Source organism: Sander lucioperca, chromosome 7, assembly GCF_008315115.2.
Source record: "Sander lucioperca isolate FBNREF2018 chromosome 7, SLUC_FBN_1.2, whole genome shotgun sequence".
Classification (NCBI taxonomy): Eukaryota; Metazoa; Chordata; class Actinopteri; order Perciformes; family Percidae; genus Sander; species Sander lucioperca.
In genome coordinates, this window is record NC_050179.1 from 3764378 (window position 1) to 3788748 (window position 24371).

At 42.1% G+C, this 24371-nt stretch overlaps 1 protein-coding gene and 1 long non-coding RNA gene across 2 annotated transcripts in view; both read right to left on the minus strand.

Annotated features, from left to right (window-relative positions):
* Nucleotides 1-5059: 5059 nt before the first annotated feature.
* Nucleotides 5060-5811, minus strand: LOC118495438. Its single transcript, XR_004897852.1, has 2 exons — nucleotides 5392-5811; nucleotides 5060-5352 (listed from the first exon to the last, which is right to left on the minus strand). It is a non-coding gene; the product is annotated as an uncharacterized LOC118495438 (long non-coding RNA).
* A 1214-nt stretch (nucleotides 5812-7025) lies between these two features.
* ldlrad3 (low density lipoprotein receptor class A domain containing 3) overlaps nucleotides 7026-24371 on the minus strand; it is a 77672-nt gene continuing 60326 nt past the window's right edge. Inside the window, exons 5-6 of the mRNA XM_031282914.2 lie at nucleotides 8929-9331; nucleotides 7026-8092 (exon numbers count right to left, since the gene is read on the minus strand). Of these exons, the coding sequence (XP_031138774.1) occupies nucleotides 7906-8092; nucleotides 8929-9331 (590 nt within the window). The 3' untranslated portion in view covers nucleotides 7026-7905. The remainder of the gene's footprint in view (nucleotides 8093-8928; nucleotides 9332-24371) is intronic.

A 24371-nucleotide genomic window follows, 5' to 3' on the forward strand; every position in this document is an offset into this window, starting at 1 on the left:
AAGAATAGCGTTTTAGCTTCGTGGGGGATCCAGCTTCCCTGATGAATCTGCAAGAAAAGTCCACCACAAGCAGATCTGTTCTCAAGTTGAAAAATATTGGCCACTATTTCAAAAATGATGTCTATGATGCACAAAACATCTTCATGATATATCATTTTCTTCAGATTAGCATACATGTGGAAGGTGTATGCTGATTGTTTAATATAGTCAATACTTGATATCTTTAATAGGGAGAGAGCAGAGACTGCCCGAATGTGTGTGTGTGTGTGTGTGTGTGTGTGTGTGTGTGTGTGTGTGTGTGTGTGTGTGTGTGTGTGTGTGTGTGTGTGTGTGTGTGTGTGTGTGTGTGCATGTGTGCATGTGTGCCCATAGTGTATGGGTGCTGAAATATGTGGAGCTCAGTTCTCTGGGGGGTGAAAAGACAGATGAGGATACAGAGTTGGGATGAGGCTACAATATTTCATCATAGACAGTACAGAACCAGGCCTGGATAAATTGTTTAAAATAATCATCATGTGTCTATCCGTTGGCCAACAACATATAATACCACACACATCGTACAAGATGTTGTTATCGATTTTGAAGCGTCACCCTGCTCTTCTGTGCTCATGTTTCTTGTGTAATCCACAGAGCATCTTCCTCTTTTTTTCATCCCATCATAAGGATTAGGGATAGTAGGATAACCCTCCTCCAATGCCCTCCTTACTGCACCTTGCACTGTGGAATGTCCACTCAGCAAATCAATGACAGCCAGCTTCTCGACCCGCTTCCCTCTCCCGCTGTCCACCTTGCAGTGTGGAATGCTCTAATCCATAGATATACATGAACAAGAGTTTACAACCACAGGAACACTTTTTAGTAATTTGCATAAAATGAAACCGCCATTCCTGACCACATGACTCATGATTGATTACTGATGACTCCATTCAAATTCAGAAAGTCTTGTCATTTGACACGTAATTGCAAAAAGTCAATTTAATGTCAAGGACCACTTTTTATCAATAGCAGAATCTGCTGTTGCTGCTCCTTTATCTTGTAAACCGAGTATTTGTTTTCAAAACTTGTTTGAAATGCTTCAGATTGCTTTAAGACAAAAGTAGCAACCTCATACCACTCCCACTGTACTCTATCAGATTAAGTGGATGTCTTTGTTGACACATACAGACCACCTGCTGCATGACAATATGCCCTTACGCCACACTTTCACTTTCCTCACATCAAGGGAGATAGCAAACCTCCTCCTGGTGCATTACTGACAGGAAACAAACAAAAAGAAACCAGGACAGATGCCAATCTTCCGGCCATCAGATACCAATCAGGGCCCGGCAACCTGCTGGCATCCCTCTGGAGGACTGAGATCAGTATCTGGCAACATGCTGGTTGTCCAGTAGCCGGCAGCCTGGTGGCTGTCACCCAGTGCCCAGAGAGAGACATCCTCCTAGGGCTGGGACAAAGGTGGCCGGTCCTCAGGGATTACCCATTAGCATGCTAGTCTGTGTGTTTAATACTGGCCTGAATGGAAAGGACAAGAGCCAGCACCCTGGTCTATTCTTAAGCAGGGAAGTGTTACTGTTTCAGCTGCTGATGCCAGTCTGACTTATGCATATATAGGCATACATGCATATATATGAGAGGGATTTTTCTTTCTATCGGTATGCTGACTGACGTAATGACAGCTGTTTGAGGTGAAATTTGACGCAGTTAAAGTAGCGTTGCAAAAATAATATAACTCACTATTTAATAACCAGTTGTTTTCTTCATTATTCCCTAAACAAATGAAGTTTTTTAAGTCACGTATGAGGCTTTAAAGCTTAAATTTCATGAACCTTTCTGTGACTTCCTCTTAACAATGTGGTCGGCTGGCCTTTTGAACTTGTATTGGTCCTTTCGTGGTTATCAGACTATGTCATCCACTGATTTAGGAGCAAAATACATTTTGTTTGTTGTCAGATGTGCAGAATCAGTGTGATTGGTGCCTTTATGGTGTCAAAGAATGGCACGAATCGCATAGAGAAGCCAGATGAATGCATCTGTCCCATTTTGGGATTCTTGCTAAAGTTTGAACATGGACAATACAAGGACGTTGAAACCAGGTGGTAGCTGAAATCATTGCTGACTTATTCATTCAGTGAAACTAGCCAGTTTCTCAATGGTTATTTAGCTGTGTGTTGGGGTGACCATAGTCTTTCATTTTCTCTCTCTATGAGTGTTAGCCTAATGATGTGTAAAGACGCCTGTATGGAAATGTGTATTTGTAAATCTTAGTGATTGTGTGTATGTGTGTCCGTGATTGTGTGAAATGCTCCTCTTTTCGTGCTGCTGTGTGTGTGATTATGTGCTCAGACTTGCTGGCTGGTGGCTGATAATGACACAAGAGGCCGTGTGTTTGTGGATCTCTTAGCTGAGGAGATTCCCACCGTGCTCAGCGTGTCTAGGCTCTGTGTGTTTTTGAGGTTGCACGCGTGACTCCGCCAGCTGTTCTATTCTCCTGTTGGCCCCTCAACCCTACCCAGCCCTCATCCGTCGTCCCATGCCGACCCCTCCTTCCCTCAGAGGCCTGCTCTTCATCTGATAAGGGTCGCGCTGGCCAAACCCTCAGCAGAGCTCCTCAGAGCTGCTCCATGCTAACAATGCACCCTCCTTCCCGTCCACACTCACTCCATTTACATGTGAAAACACTGGGTCTTATCTCCAGTTCACTGGAGCTCTGGCACACCGGCCAAGTGAGCGTGCAAGCTCGTATATCTGTGAGCAAACGTGGCCTTGAGAGAGACCTGCATGAGTGTAAGCAAGTGATCACTTATGCAGCTAAATCTATATTTAAAGCCCTACTTACTACTTTATATCTCTTCCTTTTTTCCAGTAGAGAAACATTATCAGAAACTCAATGATAATATTAAATATACAGTAACCTCAAGAGTCTCAAAGTTAAAAGAATGAAGGTCTTTATTGTCAGTGGGATATTAGGCAGCTTTATCGCACTTGCGCTAATAACGGCCAATAACGGCTACTGTAATGCCAAATGAAAGACCCACCTTGGAATATTGCCATGGTGTCTGTTAACAATAATCTTCATCTGCATGAACATGAAAACCACCACTTTCCTCACTACTACCTCTTCCTTATAGCCTGGTTGACACCAGACCCTTCTCAGTTGTAACTCAGAGTGGGTCTGAGCAAGCTTCATTCACAGCCCATTTCCAAAGGGGCGTCACCAATGGACGCCGCTCAAATGCCTCTGGGCGCAATTGGATAGTCCTTCAACCAATCAGACCAACGATCGGGGTGACATAGCAGCTACAGCGGCATCAACAGGTTGCTGTACTTCAGTGGCCGTCATGTTGAATGTAAACAAAAAGCTGCTCGCCGTCGCTGCGCTATCGTCGTCGTGTAAAGCCCGCCTCAACGGTTGTGATTGGTGCCTCGATTTGGAAAAATTGTAAATGGGCTTGAATGGGCTCTTTGCCAGACTGACTTGCAGAGCAAATTTCAAATTTGCCGGAAGTTCGTCAGGTTTTTCCCAGGCTGTCTTCCTTATTGTCATTATTTGCGTCATCTTTACTGTTCTCTGTATCATTGCCCACTGAGGGTCCGTTGACTTAAGAGTAATAGGGCTTGGTTTCATGTCCTGTGGGGCATAACTCAGGGGACAGCATCCTCTGGTCCAGCAGCACACTATTTTACAGCATATTATGCTGCCAATTCACCAGCTGCCGGGCAGCCAGAGACAGAACAGACAGCAAAAGAGAAGCGTGCAGGCTTTTAATTAAAGTCTGTGTAGTTAAGGGCTCGGGCTAAGCAAACATGGGCCTCCGGCACCAGAGTTTAAGATGAGGTAAAGGAGAGCGGGGCGGTGAGAGAAAAGTTCCTAACATTGGAGGAGGGGCGAAGGGAGTGAAAATGAGAGATGTACGAGTGTGGGCAGATAAAAGATGAGCAGGACTATTAGAAAGCGAGGGGCAGGTAGAGCAGTGGGAAGGACAGGAGAGTGGGATCTGTGTGTGCTGTCAGAGATGGTATCACGTTATCTGATTTATCATAATGTGATGCGGATATTGGGGTGGGAGAGGCAAGATGAGATGTAGGGTTTTGGGGGACATTACAATGAAAATAGGGGGCGACCGGTGAGATAATAGTCATAATATTCATGTATTCAGTGAACTAGGTGTCATAAGAGATGTAGATAGTTGCCATGAATCTAAGATTTATGCAAATCTGAGCTTAAACATTTTTAAGTATCAATAGCTTCTTTGACAGAACCTACATTTGACATATTAGATTACAACAATGTAGCAGGACAGAAATGAAGAGTTTCAGTTTTGCACATTGGACGATTCTGCGCTGAGCTTTGTCCATTATGGTAACATGCTGACCTCTATTGGTGGAAGTGTAGAACTGCAGGGCTCTGTTCAGCTGCCACTATAATAAAACAATGACGCATGGAGGGAAAATATGGAAACTTGAGGCCGGACTCAAGAGCTTCCCAGCTAAATGATAATTGCTTTGATGTCACAGACTGCCTCTTGACACCGGCAGAAGCTTTCTAAAAGTAGTTAAAGGTTTCCAGTGGTGGAAAGTAACTGGGTACATTTACTCAAGTATTTGTGAGTACTTGTTTGAGTATTTCTATTTTATGCTACTTTATGCTTGTACTCCACTACAATTCAGAGATAAACATTGTACTGTTTGCTCCACTATATTTATTTGACAGCTATTGTAACTACTTACTTAGCAGATTAAGATTTTAGATTAAAAAAAAGCATATAAGTGTATAAAATACAATACATTTTTAAAGATCGTAGTGGATTCCAAACTCTATGACTTGTGACCCCTTACAAGAAAACACAGTGACTAGTTGGGGCAGGACTTTTAATTGAGTATTTTTACATTGTGGTATGGTACTCTTTCTTTAGTAACGGATCTGAATGCTTCCACCAGTTTCATTCTTTCCACCTACTTATTATTTGGGGAACTGAACTATGATCTAAGGTTTGTCTGTCTCAGGCACAGGCTGGCGGTAAAGCTCCAGACTTTGCAATAAACACATTTTGACAATATATTAAGTTGCTGAGGAAATGTAATATTAGATCTTCAGGAAGACGCATACACACAAGATCTGAACCAGAATGTCATATTACATTCAATATACAGAATACAAGGGATAAAAAGATCATGATGGGCAACGTCACACATACGTAAATAACTTACCTCATAAGATCAAATCAGAACAAAAAAGGAATTTGATCTTAAACATGCCTTTAAACAAACCAAGATATAAACAACAGACTGGTATCAATTTAGTCCTGAGAAATATTTTCCAGTTTTACAGCAAATAACAGGAATTCTGTTTTACTTAATAAGCCTTTGCACATTTTAATATAATAAAGGTACAAACAGCTGTGACACATAATCATTCCTTTGGAGGGTAATATCCTTGGGTTAAGGTTAATAATGATTATCTTTGGTTTGATTGTTTTTCTTGTGCCTGCATTATCAGTGCTGGCTCTGCAGGAAAAGAAAGATGCAAAGCACAACTACATTTACACATTCAACTCGCACTTTACACTCTACTTTTAAATATATTTCTTTGCTTCCCCTATCTCCAATGTACAGTGTTGAACACTTTAACATGAACGAACAAAGGTCAAAAGACAATAGTACAATTATAAACACAGATCCTTCAGATATGGATTTCATCAGTCATTGTTGAATACTACTGAGGATGATTCTCTAGAATGACACAGAGTTATATACATTAAACAATTTCAAGCAAAAGTTGAACAATCTGATCTAAAACATGATATTCTTAAAGGGGCGCTATGCAGTTTTGGCCATTTCTTCACTGTTTTCTCGCTTTTTGCTCGCAGGTTTCTCTATAGAGCTCCCCTTACAGCTTCGGAATAGATATTTGGCAGCTCTTATGTTTACTCGTGTCTGAGTCCTCGCTCGGTCAGTCTGCCGTTTCCTCTTCCTCTGTTCCTCCGACAGTGCTTTCCTAGCTTTCTGCTTCTTTTTTGCCGGCTCCGCCATGACGATAGTGTGAAAAACTGCATCGCTACCTTGTTAGCCGGTTCCTGAATGGGTGTATGTGTGCAGTGCCGTGAAGCAATTTGTTACATCGCGAGACCTGATATCACAAGATACTTCCTGATGCTGAGGCCGGCAGCTCACCGGCCTAAAGTCACAAGGGTGGTTTTTCAGCTCACAGGCGCTAGGGGGGAGCGAGACGACCACCATTCAACTCGAAAAAAGTCATATAACCATTCCAATGACTCCGACGCTGTTCAGTTAAGGTAAATTAAGCTAAAAAAAACTGCATAGTTCCCCTTTAAATATGTGTGTCATCATGTGAGCTTACCACGCGGCTGTTTTTAGAGGTACTAAATAGGCAATTTGTGCCCACAAACATATCACATACAAAGGCACTAAGGGCCAAACTGGCACCCAATAAAGCCTCGACAAAATCATTTGGATTTCTTTTGTGTCTACATAAAAACATTATTGGTCTTCAAACAGGACTGTAATTAAAAAAGTTATCTTTGCCAACAGAGGTGATTTTTCTGCTTAGAGGAATGATTTATGAAACTCAATTGGTAAGGATATATACTTATATATACAATTTCTGCTCAGCATTATTTAAAAAAAATCTCAATGGTCCTCTTCACATTTTTTACCTTGAATTTAAACAAATGGCAACAAGACATATTGTGGAAAATACTGTGAAAAAGGCACAAGACCTCAAGTGATCATCTAGAAATATCTCTTAAAGCAACACTATGTAACTTTTAGCTGCAGCTGTAGTTCCAATGAGACAACCTGTAGGGGGACCGAAGCGGGAAAGGTTACGTAGCGTTGCTTTAACTTCTTCTCAACAACTCAGTGAAACACGTCATTGATATGGGTTTAGTTTTAAGTACCACTATAGAAGTTAGAAAATGTTATTTTTTTTTTTACTTTAACCAGTCCACTGTAGCCATATAATCAGGTCCTTATTCACATCCACACTGTCAAAACAGATTTTTTTGAGTACCTCTGTAAGAGCTGCTCTTGTATATCACAACTGTATGTGTTTCTGTTAAACTATTAAAAATTACACATCACTACTGTATCGTCTTCATTTCGACTTAAAAGTGTTTTGACTTCAGTAAGAATTAAGGCATCAACATGTCATTGCTAAAATGATATAATAATATAATAATGATAAGTACTGTAAGTCATCAAATGTAGCAGTAATCATCAACAGTACAGAATTTGATCTAGCATTCAGGTATTTCACAATGTGAACACAATACAAATCTCTTATATACCCCACCATGTAAATTGTAGGTGTGAAATGTGAAATACAGTGAGGAGTATTTCCTCATGGGGCATGACTTTGACTCAATGCTGTCAAAGTGTTACACAAAGAAGAATAACATCACTCTATCATGATTATACAATAACACGATGACCATTTCAGGTGCCACATTTTTCTATCATCATGATATGTTAATGCATATTTTAATGAATGGCAGTTTAACTCCTATGTCTCTGGAGATGCAGGTTGTGGTCACTGTTAGGTATCGTATACAGTATTTATTCAAAGGAAGCACAGTTCAACTGAACTTAACTTGTTGGAAAATGAATGAATGTGTAACTGATTAAGGTGTAGTGCAGCCATGACCCCAGCAGGGGGAGCCAGCATACAAGATCAGCCTAGCAGGATGAGTTTGTCTCAGTCCAGTGCTTCAGTAGGCCAATGAGTAAGCAGCAGGTTTAGGACTTTAAGTCTACAGTCTCTTAGTCCCTGTTGGCTCTCCTCAGCAGGTCTTTGCTGTGGACTGTACTGGCTTCACATGGCCCTGCAGCCTGATCCTTCAGTCCTGCAGTCTCTTTGAGTTCTAACTAGTTCTACTACGAGAGAGGCTACAGCTGGTCTGACTCCTCTCTGGAGCTCGGACTCGGCTGCGTGCCTAAGGCCACAGTTCTGGGTGTGGAGGGTGGAGAGGGATGTGCTGTGGGGGGGCTCAAAGGATCTTGGGGGCCCTCGTATTGAGGCAGCTCCCCATCTGAGAGGTATGGGGGAGGAGGGAGATCAAACCAGGGAGGCCGGCTAGAGGAAATAAACAGAAGAAACAGACAGAGGAAGAATGTAATGTCAGGGCCATGAGCTATTACATAAGGACTGTACAATGAATATCTTTTGACTGGGACCAGCACCTAGCAAAGATTCAGTATGTTCACCCCTGTCTGAGAAATGAATGTTATTATGATAGAACCTGTCATTATTTAAGGACACCTTTGAGATTCTCATTCCCATATTATGACTTTTTTCCCATTTATTTTGACCAACTGGAAAAAAATGTTGCACATAATGATGAATGAATGAATGAAATCTTGATTTCGAAAGAACGATTACAAAAAATAAAATCATAAAATGTATCATTCTGAAGCTGGTAAAAGCGAGGAAAGAGATGTTTTTTTTAATCACAATATCATTCTCTACATCAATGTTCACTATATTTTATTTGAGTTATTTATGATCCGATTTGTAAACAGCACTAATCCTCTATTAAATGTATTTTATATAATGAAATAAATAATATATAATAGTAAATGAGTTCAGAGTTAATTGATTGTGCATTTAAAACCACATACAAGCACCACTGGTACAGATGCTAACAGATATTTCTGATAGCATCCTTTACAATGGATGTGTTGGAAATTGACTGTATGAGAAGAATTAGCAAGTAAATGAAATTGCAGTTTTATTATGTTGTACTAAAATTATACACTAAATTAGATTTGACTTTGCTAGAGAGACAACTTTGAGCGCCACTATTTCTGCTTTTTGGTTCAGGCATGGCTTGCAGTGCAAAGCTAGCTTTATGGATACAGACAATCGATTATTAACTTCCATACAGCTGTTAGAATCACCGTTCCTCTCACCTGACATCCAGAACAGCTTGTGAGTATGATGGAGGTGAGTCCATGGAGAGTCCAGAGGGATACAGGGTCCCAGAGAGCAGCTGCAGTGCCTGAGGAGTTGACCTGTACGGGCCTGCTGTGGTGGGAGAGCTGGGGGAGAGACCTTGACCGCCGGGATGGACGTGGCCCCGGTCCAAAATGACCAGACGGGACAGCAGCAGGGGCTGGTGGTGGTGGTGGTGGTGCGAGCTCCCTCTTACACCTCTGGGCAGCAGGACGCTCCGCTTCCTCTGGTGATGGAGCACCAAGGCCAGCAACGCAACCACCAGGACGAAGATAACGGCGCTGCCGATGACGGCGTAGGTGATGCTGGGGTAGTAGCGCAGACGATAGTCCAGTGTCACAAAGTCCTGCCCCGGCGCTTCTGTGGGGGAGATACGGAGATAAAGGGCAAATTGAGGTTGGGGGACAAGGAAAGATGAGTGGTGGCGAAGGAGACAAAGAGGGTAATAGAGGAACTAGTGATGGAGAGGGAAACTATTTAAGGATAGGTGGTTAAGGAGACAAGAGGATAAGTGGTGGAGTTGCAGACATAGGAAAATGGAGCAGGGAGTGAGGGAGACGGACATTAATGTGAAGCAGTACATTGTTTTCCGGTTCATTCTGAAATGAGTTCTGTGTGATTCGATAGAGGCAGCCTCTCTTGGAGATCAAGAGAGCGTTGCATAATGAGCATAACAACAGTCAAAGCTTCAAGAGACGAGGAGAACAAATGGAGCAGGACGTTCAGTGCAGAGGTCAGTTTTGAGCCCACTGTACATGAGTATGGACCTCATTCTTGATTGTGAAGAAAGAGAAAGAACAGAGAGGCTAAATAATTCTTTGTGAGGACAAAACAGCTTACAGCAGTTTTAGATAAAAACACGACTCGAGTTGCTCAGCACGGAAGATGAGAGAAGGCAGAGGAACACCAGGGGCCGTCACACATTACCATGTTTGTCGCAGTGAAAGGGGGAGTCTGCAAACTACTCAGGAGTCCAAGGGAACTTAACGTTCGCAATGAGAGCCGTGGCCAGTTGTAAGATATGCAGTGCAGCCAACTCGCTGCCTGAAATGAGTAAAGGGAGCACTGTAATGCCAGCGAGAACTGCAGCTTATTATTCCAGATGGGATGAGGGAATAGCACTTAAACGTTTCCGCTGACTGATATTACAGAGTGAGAATTTCAATCAGGCACTCGGGGTGAGGCTCATGTAAATGGTGCTTCTGCTGCTTACCGGCAGACAGTACTGTTGAACTAAGGGGAGAGGTAGGGAGAGTGGAAGGAATCCTATTTATTACGGAGCTGCAGTACAGCTACGCTAATGACAAATGAGCTACATAAAATGATTTTACAGTTGCTGTTTCGGTTCAAATTACACTAATGCCTCAGGGGGCTGTAAACATCAAAACTCCATGTGCCTCATAAAAAGTTCAAAACACCCTTTGGAATACTTTCCACGCTCTGTGTTCGAAGTTTCTGTGTTGCTGCTTAACAGACTGTGTGTATTGATGCCTAATATACACTTAAAAATGACTCACATTTCTGTCCACTAGCCATCATGTCGACAGTTGAGGATACTTCCCAGAGAGCTTGCCAGGAAATGACCATTACAAGATCTCTCAAGGTTGAATCAATAGTCCAAAAATGCTTTTATCTGTGAGGATTAGAACCCTCTAAAACTGCAAAGCAGGCAAGCCTTTTGGAGTTTTTGTAGTACTCCTGGCTTATATAGACTTACAGGCTCTCTGGAGATATTGTATTTAGCACAGGGTAAAGATTTCCTACACATGTACAAGCTAGAGCTACAGGGCCTCAGATATTTCGATAAAATGTGCAGAACTCCATAAAAAGTCAACCAGTGTGAATAGTTCCGCATTTTGGGCAATACGCTCTTTTGCTTTCTTGCCCAGTTAGGAGAGAAGATTGACACCGCTCTGTACAGCAGGCCTACGTATTTATACAAAGCTACAGTCAGCAGCCGGCTAGCTTAGCTTAGCATAAAGAATGTAAACAGGACAGGGGGAAACAGTGAGTCTGGCTCTGTTTGTTGAATCTGTACAGAAAAAAACAACATCAAAACAAGTTTTGCCTTCCCTTGAGTCTCTGCTGGTTGCCTGGCAACCTTGCAACGACGACAAGACTCCAGGAATTGACTGTGCCTTTCCAAGGAATAGAGTGGCACATATTCCCCGTATTATTGCAATGTGTTTTTAATACTTCGGGTTTTTTTGTACATATTTAACAAACAAGATAAGTTGTGTTAATGAGCTTTAGAGGTCCTCATATGTTACCTTCTGACAGATCAAGGCTAGCTGTTTCTCCCCTGTTTCCAGTCTTTATGCTTCGCTAGGTTTACAGCTGCTTGCTTCATATTTAACTGGCAGATATGAAAACTACCTTTCTGCAAGAAAGCGAGTAAGTGGATTTCCCAAAATGTCAAACTAGTCCTTTAAGAAAAAGGTGCATTGGGTTGGAGAGACTATCAAAGCTCAGTATTTGTCAGAGCATTTGTGTGGACAAAGTTATCATCAGAAGAGTTTTTTTAGCTTGTTTTCTCATTCGAGACATCATGCTGCATGTTCCCTCTGTCTACCTGACCTTGAAGGCCTGAGGGAGTCTTCAGCAGTGTGTGTGTGTGTGTGTGTGTGTGTGTGTGTGTGTGTGTGCGCACACATGCTGTTAAATTCCCAACAACAACCAGCCTGGCATACAGCCTATTTATGTACCAGTGTGTAGTCAGGGGCCCCACGCCTTAATTAAATCTAATCTAATTCAGATGCTCCACCCGCCCCCTGCCCCAACCAGGCACCAGCCAATAAAACAAGCCCCCTCGACCCCTCCCTTGTGATTTAAAATTGGCCAGTCTTTCACGCTACCAATTAATTATGAACTGGACTCTCAGAAGAGAAAGGCCAAAACAAAGAAGAATTATTTCCATAATTACCTAGTAAAAAAAAATAAAATAAAGAGATCCCACCGCTGCCACCCTATGCTGCCTATCAGGTTTCAGTGCAGTCCTCTGGGAGCAAGAAGAAACACACACAAAAGGAACTCATAATGCTGTAACATTAACAATGGGAGCCTTTTCGGTACATTAGTGATAGAGGCCTGAAAGGCTGTTTCAAATCACACAGAAGATGAAAAGACATAGAGAAAAAGAAAGAGAGACTGAAGCAAGCTCCTTTTTTAGTCTCCCCCCCCCTACTGTGTGTGTGATTGAGCTCTGCGTTCTGTGTTTCAGCCCATTTTGAGTAGTTAGTTGTGGTAACTGCACAAAGAAGGTGTGATCACCACATTCAAAGATAGGTGAGGGGGGGGTCTCACAATAACAATGCTAATTCAGATTCAAATGAAAAGAGTCCTTCTTCCACACTGGTACCTAACAAACACATGCATACACTTTATGTCCTTTAATGGCAGAAATTTCATTTCTATGACGTATGGATCAAAGTCCTGGAGAGCTGAACCACGGCCAGATGTTGTGTTTAAGGTACATCAAAGGAAAAAGGCACACACTCACGACTAAATCTTTACATTTTTAATTCTGTGGATAAACATTTCTGCACATATTGTCTTCTTTAAGATAAATTATAATATAATATTAGGTTCCAAACAGGTACATTCAAATCAATGAACTTCATTGTGTTTTACTGGATTTCAAACTTTTACCGTCACCCAAATGTCTTGTGATTGGTGTGCTCATAGTTCCTGGTCCTGCTAGCCTCTCTGACAGCGCTACTTTGTACCAAGATTATTCAAGTTGAACATCAAAGCTCACTACAGGCTTTCCTGTCTCGTCTTGTCAAACTTGACATGAAAGTCTCAAGTAGGCTACATCTGTGCTGTCGACCAACGGCAAAGCTGCTTGGACACTGTTGACCACACGAGGGGTAAAGTCCAAAATTAAAGAAGCTGTCCTTTTAGCTCAGTCAATTTAATACATAGACTTGGATAAACCGTTGAAATAGTTTGCTAAAAGTAAGAAATTATTATAGACAAATAGTAGTAACATTCAGCTGCTTTCATCTTTCATCATTAGGTATTTCATCCTGAACATTACCCAACCTCAGGAACATTTTGGAGCATTTCTGAGTGGAGCTGCGTGTTTAAACGTGGCTGCATATAGATGTACTTGTGTTCCACATAAATAACCTCACTCTGCAGCTCTCCCTGGGACATTGGCACCTCTAACAGTGCATCTATACTGTATTCATAAACCTTCCATATGTGGAGACTTGGGGAGGGGGTACTTACCCACTTTAATTACATCAGAGTGCCTTCTCTCCCCTCCCCTCCCCTGTCCTCTCCTCCTCTTTGCCTCCTCTTTCCCACTCATGTGCCTTTTGTTTCCCCCTCTTGCTTCTCCTCTAATGCCTCCCTTTTCCTCTCCCTCAGCTTTGTGCTTTCCATTGCTCCCTCCTCTCCTCTGTACCCACTACTCCCCTCTTGTTGGTAATTTACTGTCATGGAGATGACATGTATCTTGCTTTTATGATATACAACAACTGTACTCAGCCTGGATTATGCACTCAATGGAATGCTTATCAACAGCAAAAACCTGTCGAATCTCGATTTTCAATCTTTCTCCCCTTTCTCTTCCTTTCCCTTTACACTCTCAGCTGTGTCCCTTCTTTCACTGCCTTTTCTCTCTCCAATAGTCTGCCACTTTGTTTTTGTTTTTTTTGCATTTCATTATCTCCTGCCTGCATCAATTTTATTACCCCTGCATGAGAGGAGAGATTTATACTAGGGACATGGAGATGTCACAACAGTGGACAGAGGAGAAGAGCCGAAAGAGGACAGAGCTAGAAACAGTGGACATGTCCAAAGGGAGAGGGAGGAGAAGTATCATACACACACATCTCATATCCTCTACCACCGACTAAGAAAACTGAACTCCACACACTCTGCTCCAAACTAGCCTTACATCTATTACAAGAGACAGAGTCACACAGACCCCCTGCTGTATCCCTTCTGTACCAGGAATGCACTCTTTTTGCCTGGATCCCTTTTAGTGTTGCTCACTTCTACATCTTTGTGCCATCCTTTCTACCTGGCTAACAAGCCTCATTCGACAGTGTCCTTGTTTTTCATCTTTTGTGTGGAGACTAGCACTAGCATTATCACAGATTCAGGCTTGACTCAGTGTGGTCATACTAGGTAAAAACTAAAGACTGACTGATATAATGGCATGGCCTATTTTTAGCTTATCATATCTACTGTATATATTGGAGTATATAATGGCGGTTAAGTAACACAAAGTGCCAAATACATGTTTCAGGTCATTTACAAATAGCGTTGCAATTACATGATGTAGTTTGTCCCTCAAAAAACACAGACAAGGTTATCTTTCAACTGTAAAATGTCTTGCTGTGTACATAGCTTCGTCTTAAGGTCACAGTGAAATGGAAGTTAGAGCGTGTTTATCTTTAGTAATGTAATGTGGCATTTTACAGAGTGAAGTGAGTATAGTTAAAAGAGGGATTTAAATCGAATCCTTCAGATTTTGTTGGACCACTCAAAGGTATGTGTGGCTGAGTGAATACAGTATACTATGGAGCTGTAGTGAGATACAGACATATTTTAAAATGTTTTTGCAGACTGAGATCCAAACACACACTTCCTATGATTTCACTCTGCTAGCTTCAACAACTAACAAGCTAACAGTCACGTGTGGTTTGTATAATGAGCAGGGTTAGCTAGTTGTCCCCAAATCTCATCTTATGTATATGACTCCCAATTCATAATGAGTCATCAACATATTTTAACAATTTACAAGAAGAGAAAAGAGGGCTTTTGATAAAAATCCCCCAAAATGACTTTTGACACATATTTAGCATATAACACAAGGACACAGGATTATAACTTGGGATGTTTATGTTTAATTTCATTGTGTCTTTACATAACCACATTGAAGAGATCCTTATCAAAATAGTTTACTTATGTTTGGTTATGGTATACACTACGCACCATAAAACCAATATCTACAGATATATTATTATCTGGTTTCTTTTAAACTCTCAAATATCAATATCGGTATTGGCCTAAAAAATCCAGGTTCTTTCAGCTCCAGTAAATACTCATTCCTTTGTGATGAGCTTAAACATGTTAATGAAACAATTCAAAAACAATAACACAACAGTGTGCATCCATTTATTTGTGTGTTTTACCGGTAGATACGACTTTGGTCCACCACCTTCTAAAAACAAGATTTACATTAATCGCACAGCCCGTGAGCAATAAGAGAGGAACCTTTCACATCAAAAATATTTCTTAATTGAAATGAAATCAAAACAGAAATCCATTGAGAGGTGCTACAGAACAAGATGAGACAGAATATTGGTACACACACACACACACACATTTTGGGCTTGTATGCAGCTACTGAAGCAAAGTGAGGGCCGATGTTAGTGCACAACAGACTATTGAGCAAGCAGTGATTAAAACACGCTCTGAGGCACCCCTTTGTCTTAATCAAATTACTGTATGCTGCAGATCAACAGCAGACATGCCTGCCACTGAATATGCTAACTAACAACTGTCAGAACACGCTCATCCAAAAATGAGTGAGCAAAAAGAAATGAAAACGGGCTAATAAAAGACTCCACATATCTTAATTGCCACACTTAAAACGCCTCTGAATAAAGGGAATGGAGATATTCCCTCCCTCTGGCTCATTCCTGAGGGAAACATAGGGCCTGCACAGATGTGCTGTACTTTGCCTATGCACTGAAGACTCATTTCACATTCACAAAGTGCCATCTTTAAAAAGGTTCCAAAGTGTGTGTGTGTGTGTGTGTGTGTGTGTGTGTGTGGTGTGGGGAAGAAGTAATCATTCCCTGGCTTCAGCATTCCAGAGTTTGCAGCTACGTGTCGAGTATGGCTGTCTTCAGCTGATAGAGGTTGGTCACAGCGGTGCCTTCCCTTATTGCAGAGTCACTCTGTCTGACGCTAATTACAGGTGTGGGGCTTCTGGCTCATTTGGCAGCTCTGTTGCCACAGTTACGCCCACAACGACAGAGTGATAAAATGAGGTGGAGAACCAGTGACAGGTTTGGCCGGCTCTTAGCTCAGCACATTAAACCCAGTATGAGAAGAGAAAGTAAAAAAATGAAACCACTAGGGGGCAGACAGCTCTCATGTTAACTTTACAACATGCCCATACAGTATATACATACACTCAAACACACAGTCACACTTCATCCGTTAGTATTGGGCGGGCATTCAGAACGGGGGAGTACATGCATTGGGTTGAGGGGTGTTTTAGGGGGGCATGCCATCTGGCTTCAAACACCCTCAAACAGATGAACACGTGCAATTAGCATAGAGTCCCCACATACAGCGTGCACGCCAATCAGGCGCACACATTCACAAGCAAACCATACAGTAAGTTCGTCAGAAAAACAAGTTCAGTGGCCGGGTTGGCTCAGTTGGTAGAGCAGGCGCACATGTACATAGAGGTTTACGCCTCGACGCAGAGGTCCAGGGTTTGGGTCCGACATGTGACGATTTCCTGCATGTCTTCCCCCTCTCTCTCCCCTTTCTCACCTAGCTGTCCTGTCCATTAAAGGCGGAAAAGCCCAAAAAGTTATCTTTCAAAAAGAAAAGAAAGACAAGTTCAAACACATCCACGCACCCACACATTCACACATGCTTTCAGATGCTCATACGGGCAAAAACAGCAATACAAACAAAATCCCAGAAATCTTTTCATTCTGGTCCAGAGCAAGCTAACTAAAAGCCATGCCACATGGTGGAGAAATGTAAAAAAAAAAAAAACATTGGAGAGGGGGGGGGCAGGGAAAACTACAAACAGCAACTTGTGGGTTGTTTGGTGCCTTTACTCTCTTCAGACTCCACTACCAGCAGAGAGGAATCTGGAGGGTGAAAAACAAACTCTTAAAGTGACTGTGATGGCTATGGTCCCAATAAACTTTGCTAAAAAGGATTATAAAACTGAAACTATCCCACTTTTACCATCTTTCTGACCCAATTTACACCTGCTATTAAATGTAAGTCTGCATCTGGAATATAACACAATCACTCCACTGCATTTACTCCTCGCAATTGTTGTCTGCATTCTGCCTGCATTGCAATTCGGTCACATTTTTGATGCCCTCTATGCAAAGCAGGTGAGTAGGTGGGGAGTCAGGAGCTTCACCAACAAAAAACATGAGGGTGAGGTGAGGTTACTGTACAGACTGTAGCTTTTCTTTCTCCACAGAAAGCACCCGGAAACCACAAGTTGGTTTTACAACAATTGTGTTTGCAACAACTGTGAATGTTTTGTTGTTAATTTTGGAGATGATTTTTTCTGGGTACATTATCTTGGCTAGCAGCAGAGCACAGCAGAGCACAGCCAGTTATTTTATTTCTAACTCATGACAATGCCCAAAGCCATCCAATCACTCTGCAAGCCAGATCAACTCCAGAGGTGGTCTGGCTGATCCAGCCACATGCTGATAGTGTTTGTGTGCATTAGCACCTTCCATTAACATACAACCTTCTTTATCTAGATAAGACATCCAGATACAGATCAAACTTTAATTCCACACATGAATGGGGTCCGTGGCTCACCTCCATCCAAGCTCACATGTTTTCACTATTGCACTCGAGATGTATAGTGTTTGTTTGTGTGCTGAACCTTACAGATGAGACATATCCACTCACGCAGCCCTGATAAATGGTTTTTGCTACAGACATCCCTGCTAAGAAAGTGTGAAACACTAGGGTATATTTAATCCAGCAGAAACCAGGAAACACCTGATGTTCTCACTGCATGCTAGAACAAAGTCTGTACAGGTCCAATGTCCTCAGTGAAAGGACGTAGAATTTTTCATTAGGTTGCTGCTTGACACCATGTATTCGTGGAAAATCAAACACTTTATCGCTCTGACCTGCCAACGCAGTTGCTTTCATGCAGTCATTTCTGGCTGTCTGCATATTACCGTAAACAAGAGCCTAAGAGCTATCAGCACACTCTTGTTTTTCAAAAAATGAGACGCTGGTTGTAAAACTTTTAGGAAGTTTTTCTTACTCTCTCCCTCACTGTCTCTCTATCTCTCTCAGGGGTTTGCACCCTCTATATTACACACTACGGTGTGATCACCCTTGTTGTCCTCTGTTCTGTGTTATTGTTTTTTATAAACCCTCCCTGCCAACAAACCCTCCCCATGGTGGGACATAAAAGATTGATTGATTGAAAGCTGCTCTGCCAGAGCCCGCTGGGAAGTAAAGCATGTTAACTGCTCTGCGACAGAACTGTTCCAGATCCCCTCAGCATCCCAGTATTAATATTCATGTCCCATGCTCTCACCCTATTCCTGCTGCTGTGCCCTGTCATGTACTATATGTCTGTTCTTGTTAGCATGCACAGAAAAAGAAGGAATTAATGGACAGGCTGTGTGTGTGTGTGTGTGTGTGTGTGTGTGTGTGTGTGGGGGGGGGGGTGTGTGTGTAGTACTCTATGAGTCATCCTGTCATTAAGAACTTCTTTATGTCTTCATGGTTATATTATGGAGGATAGCCTGTATATTTGTTTTAGCCTGTGTTTTTGTCTGTCTGTCTCCAACTCTGTCCTTCTGTCTGTATATCCCTGTGTGTGTGTGTGTGTGTGTGTGTGTGTGTGCGTGCGTGCGCGTGTGTTTGAGTGGCGCTTTCAGGAAGGGAGGTTTTCATGCTTCATCGGGCCTCTATTTGCCTGTCCTGTAATAACTTGTCTGCTCCATTGCTTGCCACTATCAGACCCCCCCATAACACTCAGTCACAGCTTACTGTGGGCCACTAGAAGAGTGGAGGAAAGGGGGGTTAGAGTTAATGAATGACTTCAGCATCTGGAGAACATCCATGGAGGAGGAGGAGGAGGAGGAGAGTGGAGCGGTAGATAGGAAAGACAAGACAGTAAGGTTGAGGGCAGGTGAAAGGAAGACAACTGACTGATACATTTGAGGAGAACCTATTGCAAAAAAGGTTAGACGTTGACTGTAAAACAATAGAGAGCAAGGTTTGGGGTTAATAAACGTAGCACAGCTGATAAATGAAGTGAGTACTACAGCATTAAGTACTTGTAATAACATGATGTCAGACTGATTTAATAACCAATAACAATGCAGATTACTGTGACTGCTTTACTAGAATGATATCGGTAAGCTTGGGACAGACACAAAGGGGCTACATATAGTTAATGCCTAATGTTTAACAATGTTGAGTATATTTTGTTCTCATCGTTTTATGTATGGTGCAACATTTGGAATTCGTTAAATTGAGGTGACATATATGTATATGTGAACATACTGTATGTACATATACAGTACAGTATGTATGTGCTTAGATACATTTCTGTATTATCTACTTGGATGGTGTCTTATAGTTCTAAAAAGGGGTTGGTTGTTGTCTTGACACAAAAGGAAATGTTAAGTAATAGTTTTGAGAAATGCACTTTTTCACTTTCTTGCCAAATGTTAGATGAGAAGAATAATACCATTGTCATGTACGTATGACATGTTGTGGGGTGTTATGTGCTGGACTATTTCTTAGCTGGACGCAGTGACTTCACGTTGATTTGCCATCACTGTGAGGTTGCCAGGCAGCCAGTTAAAACTCACTGAGATTACCGAAAAGGGTCAAGGTTAATGTTATTTTTCACTTGCCCGGTCTGGTAAGTGGGTGAGAAATATACTTGCCCAAAGTAGCCTAAAAGAGCACACAACGAAATTTAGGAGCACAGTAAAATAACAGCAAACTCAAAAAAATGTTCAAGTAACACAGTTCATTACCAAACAATGTATTACCTAAGCTACATATATGTACATCATATGGATGTATAATAATTATAATAATATGTAGAACGGGAAAGCACTAAAAGTGGGACAAAAGACTAGCCCCTGTAGTGCAGTGGAGAAAGACTCCAAGGTATGTTCATGAATAACATGCTTGTGTGTTAGTGAAAAGATGGGCTATGAATATCACTACTGCTTGTGTATCACAGAGAATCAGACTCAGTAAGAGCTTCAAAAACAAAGATGCAACACTCATCGTTCTATTCATAAGAAGTGGGAATTTCAACTCTTTTTCTTTTTTTTAGAAACCCTTTCAGTGGTTGTGAAGAGTAGGCTATTTTTTTCCTGGTGGAAACGGAAGAATGGGGAGGGTGAGAGGTTGCTCAGAATCGCTAAAAGGCTTTGACTAAGATCCCCTCCTATCAAACCTGACGGGTACGGTCACCATGGCAACTGTTCTTTGGGGCCGAAAGGTGAGTTAGGAAGGGGAGGAGGAGGCTAGCCTGGGAGTAGACACAAAAAAAACTTGCATAGGCCTGCACGCTAACAGATAATGCCCCAGGCCAAGATGTGATGGAGCAGAGTGATAAGACTAGAGATTAAGAGCCCTATTCAGGCCTGTGTGCATTTGCAGGGATGGGACCAGTATCCTCAGGAGGCGCAGGAGACTATTATAAACTGTAGCCTGGAGCTAGAACAACAAAACAAAAGGCAGGATAACACGCATGAGTCACAGCAGAGACACAGACTCATCTGACAGCCTTGGTGACAGAGGGCTGATATGGGATGATTAACTGTTGAGGGAAAATTTAGTGACTTATAAAACTTTCATACACAACAGAAGTAGCACCAGTTGGGGTTGAATGTTGAAGAAGAGCTGTGGCTGACATTCAAAGAGAATAAGGATGTTCATTAAGTTCAAATATAAAAATAAAGAATGTGAATATTGTATCAAATTAATGGATATTGTATTCTTTTCTGAAATATATTCCGGCCATGAGGGTGATTTAAGTATGCCATAATATGTTAATACCAGTGAGAACAGAATTACATAAGCACAGCGCACAGTGCATTTAAATGCTGTCACATTTATCTACTGCGTGTCCTGGAGGACAGAAGAGAGCTACACAAATATTAGGTAAGCACTAGGGATGAGCATCCTTAACCATAAAACACCTGAAATTGAAGTTAAACACCACATTTTCTCCAGCTACAAGGTCAACTGAAAAGGTAAATGGTACCAGAGGCAACCTGACCAAAACACCACATGAAAGACTGTTTGATGCAGAGGTGGATGAGGCTGAGTTGATCAGCAAATGATGCTGTCACATGGTATATATACAACTATTTCAGAGGCACACAGTAAAGGAGAAAGACAATTTAAAACAATGTCCTATTACTGGGAGTCTAGCAGCAGCAGCAGGGTGTTTGTAATGGACTAGTCTTCTAATAAATGGGAAGTACAGCAGTGAGGACTGCGCTGTGCTGCCAGCGTCCCAGAGTTTAATCTACAGTAAGACGTTTTGCTCTGCTCACCACCAATTAAAGTTTTCACTGTCAACTCAAACCTTTGTTTCGTAGCTCTTCAAAGCACTCAGAGGTCTATGTGTTATCAAGAGCTTGAACTGAAAGGAGTTTTCAACATGAATAATGTGCTCCTGTCCTAAATCAACAACTATGTGCACCTCTTCCAAGTTGTGAAAAGCATATTGAGAGCACCTTACTGGTGGTTCTGAATGTTTTAATCTACAATCTGCTTACAAAAATGGTCAGCAGTGATGAGTGGTGAGCAGCAAAGGACTATTAATAGTAAAAAAAAAAAACTGTTATACAGTAGTCCTTTAACAAAACATTTGCTGTAATGTACAAACAATAGCTGTCATTCTTGTCACAAGAGCCTTGTGTAATTTCCTATAGTTAGACTGCTAGTGTGTATCCAACTCTCCAAAGGGAGCTATCCCCACATCCACATATAGGTCATCAGGTTAGTGCATGGTTATTGCTGCTTGCTTGAAGTTGAGTGTGCAAGCTCCCAGTGTAGATGTCAGTTTTATTGATCACATAAGTGGCAGTTCAAACAGTCTTTGCGAGCTGCCACTCACAGGTTCACCTGCTGAGTTTGTCCCAAAGTGCACTGGTGGCTGGCAGGTCTACAGATGAGATTAAAGCTGGTTAACAGGGTTGCTGTGGTGCAGCTTAATGTATCAGTATATACCTGTCATCATGTGACGTTATGACACACAAAGTACAGTGTCTGTCTGCTTTTTAAAGTCCTCATCTATAGATAGATAAAAAAAAAATCCATGTGTGAGCATTATGCGTCATGTTTTTCTTTCTGTTTGTGTGAAAAGCTGCACTTTGAACTGGTAGTTAAAATCCAATTATTGTTATATTCTGGGTAAATCAATGTAAACACATGTCAAAAGCAGAGCATTTAATGTTCCCTTTGCAAATACACAACATAATGTGTAAATTATTATAATGTACATTTAATCAAACCACAAACAGCAGCAACACAGAATAATTAGGACAAACTGTCAAACTGAATTTTTAGGTTAGATTTTTCATAGCATTGCAAGTAAATGCTGCAGCACTCTGAAGTTTAACTCTAACACAAACTGTGCACTCAAGAAAATCCCCCACCACCACCACCCTCCCAGACACACACACACACACACACACACACACACACACACACACACACACACATGTATGGGCGCATAAGCAATACATTCGTCTTGGTAACATTATCTGCTGAGAGGTGGTGGCAACAGGAGACTTTGTTTCAGTGATTGAAGTTCCAGTTGAAAGCATTTAGTTTAGTTCTCAGAGCAGATATCATAGTCACACAGACAGGAAATAATTAAGGTGTGTAGAGACCTCTTTCTTAATTACAATTTATAAAATAGACAGTTGTAGAATAATTCCAGGTATTTTCTAGCTACATTTATTTTCCAACTGATTGAGTATAAAATTTGTAGGCCAGTCAATGCTGTTCAAGGCTGAAGTTTAGCCTGCTCAAGGCTTATCTTTTAAAGGTACAGTGAACAGCAGCTCCCCCACTCCCAAAGGGACAGGCCCACTTTATCCTGGCAGGCCACGCTACGATAAGTCCGAGCATAGTGAGGGAGCGGGACGCAGGGAAGTCAGGCCAGGATCTGGCTTCAGATCAAGTGGGATAAACCCTGCAAACACACACACGCACACGCCAAAAATGTTATCTGCAAAAAAAACAAAAAAAAAAACAAGCAGACACACACATGTATGCATGCGCACACGCACACACTCACCCACACACACACGCACGCACGCACACACACACGCGCGCGCACACACACACACACACACACACACACACACACACACACACACACACACACACACACACAATATCATTGCCCACATACAATGCCAGTCCTCCTATGGCTTCAGTTCCTCCCTGTTCTTCTCCTGGTTAAGAAACAGAGCAAGACCCCCTGATGCCCATTCCACCATCTAATCCCCTCTACTTCAACAATAGGCCTGGTCAGGCTGGTGGAAGCGCGAGGAGCCCCTGCGTCTTTTATCAAAGTTGAACAACAGAACAACACAGCCCGTTGCTGAAGGTCTATGGCTCCTGCTCATATCTATGTGTTCAGCTAGAGTGGAATCAATGGCCTCTGTCTGAGTGATAAGAAGTGGAGCATGATGATCAGTTGTGCACTTTGTACATATTTGCTCAGAGTGTGACAGTGTGGGTTGAGGAGGCATGGAAAGATTGGGGCTCAGTGGCTATGGAGAGGCTGGTACCTGGAGGTCAGAGATAAGGCTGGACCCGGAGCGTTCTCTGAGATAAGTGACCTTTAACATATGAGAAGGCAAGGTGGAGCCAGCCAGCGAAGACCGCTGACCATGCATGCTGTGCGGTCCCAATGAACAATGAGGAGCTGTGCTGACGGAAATGAGAAAGGGATAGAAAAAAAAAAAAGCCCAGTGGGAATCTTGGTTTGACTCACAAGAAGGTATGCTATGTGTGTCACCATCTCTGTATGGTCTTTTGCATACTGCTCCTTGCATGTCTATCTTGTCTCTCATCCTCTTTCTCTCTTTCTGCACATCCATTATTTGCATCTCCCTGCACATAGAGTGAAGCCCACAGCTGGAAATAGCTGACTGGCATCTTCTTGAAGACAAAAAAGACTGAACAACAGCGTTCGTTAAATTGCGAAGATGTGACAAAGATCTTTGGCACCTCTTCCCCTGGCTATTTACAACACCAAAGCTTCATTAACAAATATAAAATAAAACCCCTGTTGCTAAAGGGGAGAGACTTTACCACAACCCAACAAATTAGGATCAATGCTTCTAAAATCAATTATGCATGTACTATAATGTATGTGCTATATGCACAAGAGCCGGTGGCATATTGGCAGAATGGAAGCAGTGGGGCTCAGTGTGTGTGTTTTCTTCCTATAGCCTTGCTGTACAGCTTACTTGCTCAATGGCATTTGCTCATTCCTTCCCTTGCACACCAGTTTCCCCACTTTAGTTTTTTGTCCATCTTTATCGACAGCATTATTTCCTTCTTTCATTATTTCCTTCTTTCTCCCTCCCAGGCACCTTTGTTTCCCCGGCTTGTGTCAAACCATTCAGTTTCTCTATGC